At 38.2% G+C, this 11,708-nt stretch overlaps 1 protein-coding gene across 1 annotated transcript; it reads left to right on the top strand.

The window, feature by feature from the left end:
- LOC108306901 (olfactory receptor 149-like) lies at positions 1-933 on the top strand. The gene has a single exon (XM_017532085.1). It carries the CDS (start codon positions 1-3, stop codon positions 931-933), a length of 933 nt encoding a protein of 310 aa, XP_017387574.1.
- Positions 934-11,708: the final 10,775 nt, after the last annotated feature.

The following is an 11,708-nucleotide window of genomic DNA, read 5'->3' as shown; positions in this document are numbered from 1 at the left end:
ATGAGGAATCTCTCGGTGGTGACTGAATTCATCCTGCTGGGCATCCCACACACGGAGGGTCTGGAGACTATGCTCTTGGTCCTGTTTTTGTCCTTCTACATCTTCACCCTCATGGGGAACCTGCTCATCCTGCTGGCTATTCTCTCCTCCGCTCAGCTTCACACACCCATGTACTTCTTCCTGTGCAAGTTGTCTATATTTGACATATTTTTCCCTTCTGTGAGTTCCCCTAAGATGCTGTGCTATCTTTCAGGAAATAGCCGAGCCACCTCCTATGCAGGCTGCGCATCCCAGCTCTTCTTCTACCATTTCCTGGGCTGCACTGAGTGTTTCCTGTACACGGTGATGGCCTATGACCGCTTTGTTGCCACTTGTCACCCTCTACGCTACACCATAATCATGAGCCCCAGAGCCTGCGTCATCCTAGCCATGGGGACCTCATTCTTCGGCTGCATTCAGGCCACCTTTCTAACCACTCTCACCTTTCAATTGCCTTACTGTGGCCCCAATAAGGTGGAGTATTATTTCTGTGATATCCCAGTCATGCTGAAGCTGGCTTGTGCAGATACGTCAACCCTGGAGATGGTGGGGTTCATCAGTGTGGGCCTCATGCCCCTCAGCTGTTTCCTTCTCATTCTCACCTCCTACAGCCGCATCATCTGCTCCATCCTGCAGATCCGCTCTGCTGAGGGCCGACACCATGCATTCTCTACCTGCAGTGCCCACCTCACTGCCATCCTCCTCTCCTTTATGCCAGTGGTTCTCATCTACCTGCAGCCCACCCCCAATCCCTGGCTTAATGCAACTGTTCAAATCCTGAATAACTTGGTCACCCCTTTGCTGAATCCTTTGATCTATAGTCTGAGAAATAAGGAAGTTAAATATTCTCTGAGACAGGTTCTGCAGCCAGCAGCTTTTCTTCCTGGGAGGTGATAGAGAGGATCCGTAGCTTAACACTAGTAACACCACAATACTTACAAAAGGTATTTTCTTTTGTGCAATAAGAAGCACAGATATCATCACTGCCTTCTTTTTACAGGTGAAAAAGCAAACATTTGAAGCCATAAAACAAATGACTCAAGGTAAAGTAACTAATAAATTTTCCTGCCTGAGGAAAATTATTTCTTCCTGCTTGGCAAGATATTCTGGACCTTCTCTTCAATTGTCTCTTCTGTTTTCCTGCTCTTACATCTTCTCTTTCTCTCCTCTTTCTCCTTATTCTAGTACTTTTTCATCTTCACTGGCATGTTTATCTAATGAACTCCTTAAATGTCAGGGCTGATTAAATAACCCCTTAAATGTCAGAGCTGATTAAATAAACCCTTCTTTGAAAGTCTAGAAGTTGCTGAAAAACGGAAGATGTTCAACTCCATGGAGGTGGTATCCCACAACTTCTTAAGCATAAAGAAGTTGTATAAAATAAAAGAACTTCTGGAGGCAATGTAAGGCAGGTCTCTTATGGATGAATCTGAGGCACTAGTGCACTCTGTCACCTATAAAGCCTGTTGGTCTTAGACCTATAAACAGGCCTTGGTCTGGTGCTGAAGCAGTAGATGAAAGAGAATGTGGAGAGGGTAGATAAAAAATGTCTGTGAGGGGTGACTGGTTCTGTTGTTTTTTAGTATTAGAAAATTTAAGTTTGGCTGTGTAATCCCCAGCACAGACATGGGACATTGCAAAGTCCAACCAAGCTGCTGTTTTATGATTTCGGATACTCTGTTTACACAGACTTTGACTTTAGTTTTCTCCCACTTATATGTCTTTGTTCTTCTTCCTAGTGAGCTTAGCATAACAAATGTGCTATTACAATTCAGACCTCAATTTGATGGGAAGGAGAGCAGTGAGATTCCCTGAGAAGAGGGTGATGGGAAAGAAGGTGACTATGGGAAGAAAAGGGGGTGCTGAGAAGGGAAAGGCAGAGGCAAGTCTTCCTTCATTTTGACTCTCTTCAGGATCTGAGGTCAGTCGAGGAATCTGCTAGATTGAATCAGACACAACATTTGTTTGGAACTCATGAGGGCAGTGAGCAGGTGCAGGCTTTTGTAGGGAGCACACTGCTCACTTTTCTTAAGTTCCGTGCCTTTTCTTCTCCCCATCTGCAGTGCTCTTTCAAGTCTTCAGCTGGACAAACTCATTCTCATCATTCAACGTCCAATTCAAATACCATTTTCCATGCAAAATCTTTATCTCAAGCAGAGTCAGAGTCCCCACTTTCCTATGTTTTGAATCAGACTTGACAATGTCATCACTCTATTGTGTCAGAATATGTTTTAGCAAAGCATTTTCCAAAAGCAAAAGTCAGGTTGGTTCATGGAGGGTGAGGACAAAAAAGGGCCAGATGGGGACTGACAATACAAAATTGACAGCTTATTTGTTGAGCAGATGTAGGTCTGAATCCCAGATGATTTTTTGTTGTGGTTGGTGAAGCAGAATTTCAGTCTTCTCATATCTGTCAGTAAGCATCTCCAGAGTACTGAGAGCATATTCTTTTTTTAATATTTAAATAAGATTATATGAATTTCATATGGAAATGTACAGAACCTAGAAGTGTCAAAATAACTTTGAAGAATAAAATTAAAATTAGAGTACTCACATAATCTGATTGACTTATGATACTTTTTCAAAAACAGAACTTAAATTTACTTGTTTCTTTATATATACATATTTTTAAGTTCCGGGGTACATTCTTCTTCTAGGCTTTTGGATAATACTTCAGTGATAGTCACAGTCCTTGTCTTTTCCTCAAATGAGGAAACCTAATAGCTGTCATATTTTGTATTTGTTCAAAAATTATTTATGGAGCTGTCATTTAGGCAAAGTGCAAAACAGACAGGTAGGCAGGGGAATAGGGCACCAAAGCGCAAAATGCAGTAAGTGAACTAATGCACACATTCAATAGATACTGAGGATATCAAGGCCCTCTGTCTAATCCTTCCTTCTCCTAGTTATAAGTTTGGCCAAAAAGAAAATGAGTTGTCAAGGTGAGGAAATCTTCATTAAGAGAACTTTTAAGTCATCATTACTTACTAAGCACTGTACTAAACAGGGAGCCTAGTTAGTAGAAGAAGGAATTCATCTGTCTTGAGTTGTGAGCCTCATTTTCTTCCCTCGCAACATGGAAATAGTAATACCTTTCTTTCATTGCTGTTGTAAAGATTGAATGACGCAAAAGCAAAATACTCATCTGATTTAATGTAGGTACTCTAAAATCTTGGTAATTACAATATCTTTTGTATTTTCAAGAATTTTTTTAGCTTATACCCTCACTTCATTCTGGTCTTTAGTGCTCAAATGTTACAACCATAGAAAAGACTTCTACACTTATGCTATTAAAATATCTCCCTTTCATCACACTTTTCTTATTTATCTTGCTACATATATATATTTTTAACTTTCATTTTTAAGTTGAATTTTCTTTGCTTCATGTTTTACAGTTTATATTTGTCTACTGAGAACTGCTATTCTTCCGTTTATTTAATGCTCCTTATGGAGCATAGTCATAATAGATGTTTTAGTATTTTTCATAATTCTAATGTCAGGGTTGGTATTTGTTGATCATCTCTTCTGTTGAGAATTCGTTACATTTTCTAGATTTTGTGCATGCTACATAATTTCAGATTTCATTCTGGACACTTTTCATATTATGCTATTTAGACTCTAGGTCCTGTTAAAATTATCTGGAGACCATTGATTTTTGTTTGCTTGTTTGTTTGTTTGTTTGAACACACTGTCAATCCATAGCATCAGACAAGTAGTTCCTCTTGCCTTCCATGGGAAATGTTTCCAATGTCGGTTAAATTTTCAAAGGCTTTAATATGCTGCATTGTGTCTGCCCTTCAAATGTGCCACTCAGAAGTTAGTATGAGATTTTGCCATTCACAGGTCAGTCTGAGACCTAGGTAGTGTTTCGAATTGTAGTTTGGTTTTCCAAGCCTTTGTGATACTTCCTTGGGTCTGTTCCACATATGCACAGCTTAGGAGTGAGCTCTGGCTTTGTTTCTTTCCCCAGCTCTCTTATGTAAAAAAATATACACTAATACTCCCTCCCGACCCCTTTATGCACACACACATGCACATACACATACACACTGACTCATCCATTTATTATTATAAACTGGGGTTAATAATGGAAATGTAAGATTCATTTAACATTCAAAAGTCAATCAGTATAATTCACCAATAAACAGGATAAAAAAGAAAAACCTATGTGCATTCTTAATAAAAACTCAGAAAATTCAGAATAGAGGAGCACTTTCTTAACCTGTAAACATGCATCTACTAAGATTGATTGCTAACATTTCTGCTAAGTGGTGAAACACTGAATGTTTCCTCCGTCTGTTTTTCATCTTTCATCTCTCATTTCTAAATTCATCCTTTTTGCAGGCTCTGTAACAGTGAAGCTGAGCATTATAAAATAGTTTTTCTTTGCCCTCAGATGTCGTGTTATGTGTTGTCAATACAGGGTGCTGAAGGGACACCTAAGGAGAAAAAAGTTTTGTCCTCCTGGCTAAGGCTTGTCTCTCTTGCCCAGATCCTATAGAGCATATTTTCTTTTTTCTCCAGTGTAGGGCCTCTCATGGTTTCTTTAGTGCTAAGCTTGTGTGGGCTGGAAATTTCTCCAGCAGCTGGCCACCACTCTTTTTTTTTTTTTTTTTTCAGCACTAAACTGAGGCAGTGGTGGCATTGTGTTGCCAGAAGGCTTGGAAGAAAACTGCAACCCAACTGAAATCACTGTTCTTCACACCCTCTCCCTATCAGAGCACATGCATGTACCCTGGGGGTGGTCCCACAGGGCAATTAACATAGCAAGCTAGGTGCACAGTTTTGATCTGATGCATCCAACCTGCTGCCTCAGCCCAGGATGGACAGTTTCATCATTTAGATCACTAAACCTTGCTAATTGTACAGCATTAGGTAGACAGTTTGAAGACCAGTCTCTTATATTGTTATAATCCTGTTGGGGGAAGCAGCAAAGGAGAAAGGACTTACTGAGTGCATACATAAACTGGTTATGAGTAACATATAAGCAAGGAACAACAAACTGAGGAAGGCCGCAGGAGACCTCTGATGAAGAAGGCCTCTCCATGCCTCATGTTCCAGTGCAGGGTGGCCTCGACTCTGTTACCATAAACATTGTGCTCAAGGATGTAAAACTCCTTCGTAGCACTATGACGTGGCCAGACTTGTAGACTCCTTGTAAGGCCCGCGTTCCACCAGCTGCACAGAGATACCTCATGTTCTTGTTTTGTGAAACTCCCAAACTACCTCTGTTATCAATCTTTAAAATGACACACCAGTTCTGGTTCACTGACTCAGTTCCAGCTCACTGATTCACTCCACCATCACCCTCTTCTCACCATCACTCCATCCCTACCCTGTAGATCACAGTGATCGTAATCAATAAATAGTGCGAGAGACCAGAACTCGGGGCCTTCACTGTCTCCTCCAGTAATAAGTGATGCCGCCTGGTCCCACTCTTTGCACTCTTAATCTTTCTTTTTCTCATTCCTTTATCGCCCCGAACTTGGGGTACCCACAGGTGATGTGGGGGCTTGTTCCCTACAAATCCAAATTAAATGTGCAAGTGCCTTAGAAATTATGTTTCATATAGAAAATATAAAGTATCTATTACTACACAAGTAATATACATATTTAAGTATCAGTAATATACATTTATTATAAATATAAAACATGTAAGAATAGAATAAAGACAAATAGTATACCCCTCAGAAATAATCATAATAATATATTCCTGTATGATTTTTACCAATATATGTGAAGGTGTATTCATTTACTTATATAAATACTAGATGACATTTAATTTGGTATAATCTTTCTGAAATGCAATATATAGCAAAAGTTTGTAAAATATTCTTATTGACCCAGAAACTATTTTTCTAAGAACAAATTTTAAGAAAAAAGTATGAATAATGACTCAGCTATTAGAATGACGACATTTTGTATCATCAAAAAGGAAAACTAAAAGCAACCTAAATGTTTAATAAAAAGGAATGGAATATCACTCAATAAATACTAGCTATTCCTACTAACAGGATGTCTTTGAGCTGAATATAGTCATCAAGTTTATTTGATTAATTCACCATTTTTAATTGAGGCCCAGAAAGAGGACATTATATGCCTAATTTGTCATTCCATGATATTTACTTTTAAATATGTATCTAATGAACATTTATTTTATCTTTTATATTATTTTACCTAGTATAGCAACAAACATTAATTAAAATACTATTTAAATTATAATTAAGATAAAATGAAGGGGAGGACCAACATAGCTGATTTTTTCCACTTTGTTCCATTTTCCTACTTAATAGATTGTGCTTATTTGGCTTAACACTCAGCCTTTCTGCAGAGAAAGAATATGTCATGCAGACTGCATTATGCAAGTTCCAGTGACAAAGCCAATTCTCTTTTAAATTAATATATATGACCTTCTGGTTTGGATGTTATCTCCCATGTAACCTGACTGAATTGGAAGACTGACAATACCTTCAAGTGTCCTGTATTTGGTGTAATTTTAAAACTAGCATTCTGCTTATGTGCATCAGCTTGTTGGCTTGGTTATTATGAAATCCATTCCCAAAATAATGATTTCCTCTGGACAGACAAAATTAGATTTGCAAGTTTGCAGGGCTGAGAGCAGATTCTAGGCTAAAATTAATATACCAGGGTTGTGACTGTCATTCTGTGGGGCCTTTTGAACAGCCTGCCAGGCTTCTCCTGGGATATACTTATCTATATTAAAGATTCCCTACGCAATTATATTGACAGAACTGTGGAAGACAGAGGCTTAGGCATTTTGTGCTGGAGCCAGATTTCCGATGCAAGTCCTTGAAGTCCTGGTTCTATGCCTTTTGATAACCAATAAACATATCCATGTAAGATAATTCTTAAATTTTTCTGCTAAAGTAACTCAAATGGCAGACGAGTTAATATGCTAACGGCATGAAATGAGGAAGGGAAGACAGGTTAAAATTGTGGCAATTTTTAAGTCTCTTCTTAATATTCAACCTTCTAGTACATACACAATTTTAATGTAAAAATTGCTGGGTTTACACCATCACATTTATTTTTTATTTTTATTTTTAGAGATCATGAATGATGGCAAAGCACAGTGCTCCAGTCAACTTTATTTATTTACTATTATTACTATTATTATTTAAATATATATTTTATTGTGTTTTAGGTTTTGGGATAAGTATGAAGAACATGCAAGATTGTTGCATAGGTACATACATGGCAATGTGGTTTGCTGCCTTCCTCCCCGTCACCTATATCTGGCATTTCTCCCCAAGTTATCCCTCCCCAACTCCTCAGCCCCCACTGTCCCTCCCCTAGTTTCCCCCCACAGACCCCAGTGTGTGATGCTCCCCTCCATGTATCCATGTGTTTTCATTGTTCAACACCCACTTATGAGTGAGAACATGTGGTGTTTGATTTTCTGTTCTTGTGACAGTTTGCTGAGAATGATGCTTTCCAGGTTCATCCATGTCCCTACAAAGGACACAAACTCATTGTTTTTTATGGCTGCATAGTATTCCATGGTGTATGTGTGCCACATTTTCCCTGTCCAGTCTATCATTGATGGGCATTTTGGTTGGTTCCGAGTCTTTGCTATTGTAAACAGTGCTGCAATGGACATTCATGTGCATATGTCCTTATAATAGAACGATTTATAATCCTTTGGATATATACCCAGTAATGGGATTGCTGGGTCAAATGGAATTTCTATTTCTAGATCCTTGAGGAATCACCACACTGTCTTGCACAATGGTTGAACTAATTTACACTCCAATCAACAGTGTAAAAGTGTTCCTATTTCTCCACATCCTCTCCAGCATCTGTTGTCTCCAAATTTTTTAATGATTGCCATTCTAACTGGTGTGAGATGGTATCTCAATGTAGTTTTGATTTGCATTTCTCTACTGACCAGTGATGATGAGCACTTTTTCATATGTTTGTTTGCCTCATAAATGTCTTCTTTTGTAAAGTGTCTGTTCATATCCTTTGCCCACTTTTGAATGGGCTTGTTTTTTCTTTGTAGATTCTGGATATTAGCCCTTTGTGTGATGGGTAGATTGCAAAAATTTTTCCCATTCTGTTGGTTGCTGATTCACTCTAATGACTGTTTCTTTTGCCTTGCAGAATCTGTGGAGTTTGATTAGGTCCCATTTGTCCATTTTGGCTTTTGTTGCCAATGCTTTTGGTGTTTTAATCATGAAGTCTTTGCCTATGCCTATGTCCTGAATGGTTTTGCCTAGATTTTCTTCTAGGGTTTTTAGAGAGCCAAATCAAGAATGAACTGCCATTCACAATTGCTACAAAGAGAATAAAATACCTAGGAATACAACTAGAAAAGAATGTAAAGGACCTCTTCAAGGAGAACTACAAACCAATGCTCAATGAAATAAGAAAGGACACAAACAGATGGAGAAACATTCCATGCTTATGGTTAGGAAGAATCAATATCATGAAAATGGCCATACTGCCCAAAGTAATTTACAGATTCATTGCTATCCCCATCAAGCTACCAATGACCTTCTTCACAGAACTGGAAAAAACCACCTTAAACTTCATATGGAACCAAAAGAGAGCCCGCATAGCCAAGTCAATTCTAAGCAAAAAGAACAAAGCCGGAGGCATCCCACTACCTGACTTCAAACTATACTACAAGGCTACAGTAATCAAAACAGCATGGTACTGGTACCAAAACAGAGATATAGACCAATGGAACAGAACGGAGTCCTTGGAGGCAATGCCACACATCTACAACCATCTGATCTTTGACAAACCTGACAAAAACAAGCAATAGGGAAAGGATTCTCTGTTTAATAAACACTGTTGGGAAAGCTGGCTAGCCATGTGCAGAAAGCAGAAACTGGACCCCTTCCTGACACCTTACACTAAAATTAACTCCAGATGGATTAAAGACTTAAACATAAGACCTAACACCATAACGACAGTCACCTTTTGATTGTGAAGTGATAAGCCTGAGGTCTAAGATTAGCAGACTGAAGACAGTGGCATGAAAAGCCCTGATTATTGATGAGAATTCTTAGTTGCTGAACCAATCTTAAGACACTCCCCCTCCAGATTTATTGTTACATGAGGAAAAATAGTTCCTAATTAAAATAGGTTTTTATTTGAACATTCTATAACTTGTTGCTAGAAACTTTCTAACTGATATCATCAATTGGAGGCTACATTCTTAGATACTAAACAAAAAATTACTTTATTTTAAGAAATGAACACCTTGGAGGAGACGATTTTCTTTTCAATAAATATTAAAGAGTAAAACTAATTTAGCATGAGTAGAAGAGCTGTGCTAATAAAATATTAGATATTAAATACCTAATATTTTAGATATTAATTTAAAATCTAATCTTTGGTTATTCTTTTTAGTGTTCCTTGCTTATTATACCATTGGGGTCATTTTTAAACTTTTATTTTAGGTTCTGGGCTGCATATGAAGGTTTGTTATACAGATAAACTCATGTCATGGGGGTTTGTTATATATATTATTTCATCACCCACCTGCTAAGCCTAGTACACAATAATTATTTTTTCTGCTCCTCTCCCTCCTCAAAATCATGCAATTACATGCAAATTAAACAACTTGCTCCTGAGTAACTTTTCGGTAAATAATGAAATTAAGGCAGAAACAACTGTGGTCTTAAAATGTAAACATTTTCCAACCTCTTCTATCTTTTTGTGAGAGGACGAAGAGTTTTTTAAAAATGCTAAAAATCCTAAAAATGCTTAAACCAATTAGAATAGTCCTTTCATGGCTTCTTATCAACTACATGTTGAACATCTCAAATCTGAAAATTCAAACTTTTAAGCACTTCAAAATCTAAAAATATGTTTTTGTTTTTCTTTTTTAAATTAAAAAAAAAATTTCCCATAAGTGATACAGGTGGTTTTTGGCCACATGAATAAGTTCTTTAGTGGTGATTTGTGAGATTTTGATTCACCCATCACCTGAGCAGTATACACTGCACCCTACTTGTAATATATTATCCCCCACCCCCTCCCATCCATTCCTCCCAAGTCCGCAAAGTCCACTGTGACAGAGCAGGAGCATGGTCATCTTGAACACTGTCGCTTTAAGCTCCAGCTCTCTTTCTAGCCTCATGCATTTCAGGAAAATCACTTCTCTTCTAACTACAAGCAGCCAGAAAGAACAGACATTAAAACACAGATAAGACAGCTCAGGCACAGAGGAAGGTAGCAGGAAAGTCTTTCAGATAACTGCCAAACTTCACCCTCATACAATGAGCCCCAGTAAAAAAGTGGGCCTTAATAAGCACATTCCTTTACCTTCAGGCACAAATAAGATAGGGAAGCTAAAAGCGGACTCCAGGCATATGCCTGTCACTACAGAAAAATGTATGGGAACTGACATACAACTCTCCCTCCCAGATAAGCACAATAAAGACAGACAGAAGCAGTCCAAGCCTGTGATAAACTCTCCCACCCTGAATTATTTTCTTTTCGTTTGTTTTGTTTTATTATACTTTAAGTTCTGGGGTACATGTGCAGATTGTGCAGGATTGTTACATGGGTATACACATACCATGGTGGTTTGCTGCATCCATCCACCTGTCATCTACATTAGGTATTTCTCCTAATGTTATCCCTCCCCAATCTCCCCACCCTCTGCTATCCCTCCCCTATTCCCCCACCCTCCAACAAGCCCTGGTGTGTGATGTTCCCCTCCCTGTGTCCATGTGTTCTCATTGTTCAACACTCACTTATGAGTGAGAATATGCAGTGTTTGTTTTTTTGTTCTTGTGTCAGTTTGCTGAGAATGATGGTTTCCAACTTCATCCATGTTCCTGCAAAAGACATGAACTCATCATTTTTTATGGCTACATAGTATTCCATGATGTATATGTGCCACATTTTCTTTATCCATTCCATCACTGATGGGCATTTTGGTTGGTTCCAAGTCTTTGCTATTGTAAACAATGCTCTTAGTCTGTAAGAGAGTGTGGCTCTGATCTAACTCAGCCAGAAGCCCCTCTCAGGTTTATTTTCTTTCTTTTTTTTTTTTTAGAGGCCCTTCCTTCAGGCTGTATGCAGAACAGATGCAGGCAGCCAAGGAGCCAAATCTGGAAGGAGATGGTGCTTCCTCTGAAGATCAGTAAGTAACCAAGAGTGATTAACTGAATAGTGCTAGTTCTTAATACACATGGAAGAAAGATTTGCCAGAGGTGACATTAATGTTTGCAGCAGTTTTTTTTAAAGAAAAAAGAAAGAAAGAAAGAGGAAAGGAAAGAAAAATAAATAAATTTTTAAAAAATGAAGGAGAGGAAGAAAGAGGAAGAGGCAGAGAGAACGGAAGTGTTGCTTTATTGCCCAGGCTAGAATGCAGTCTAAAAATGGGTATTGAAAACCTCTTTTATACCAATAATTATGCTTAATAATGGAGACAGGAAAAATATGAGGGAAGAAAATAACAAACAAGCAGCCAACCAATATTTCATTTAAACCTGTGAGTAGGTGTAATGTGGTGCTAATAAGAGTGTATATTTTGTGTATTTAAAGTGGAGAGTTCTATAAATGTTTATTAAGCTTACTTTTTCTGGATTTGAGTTCAAGTCCTGGATATCCTTGTTAATTTTCTGTCTCGTTGATCTGTCTAATATTGATGTTGAAGTGTCCCACTATTATTGTGTGGAAGTCTA

This window comes from Cebus imitator, unplaced genomic scaffold (assembly GCF_001604975.1).
Source record: "Cebus imitator isolate Cc_AM_T3 unplaced genomic scaffold, Cebus_imitator-1.0 Scaffold0, whole genome shotgun sequence".
Classification (NCBI taxonomy): domain Eukaryota; kingdom Metazoa; phylum Chordata; class Mammalia; order Primates; family Cebidae; genus Cebus; species Cebus imitator.
Note: the sequence above shows the minus strand (reverse complement) of the source record. Positions and strands in the feature narration are given on the sequence as shown.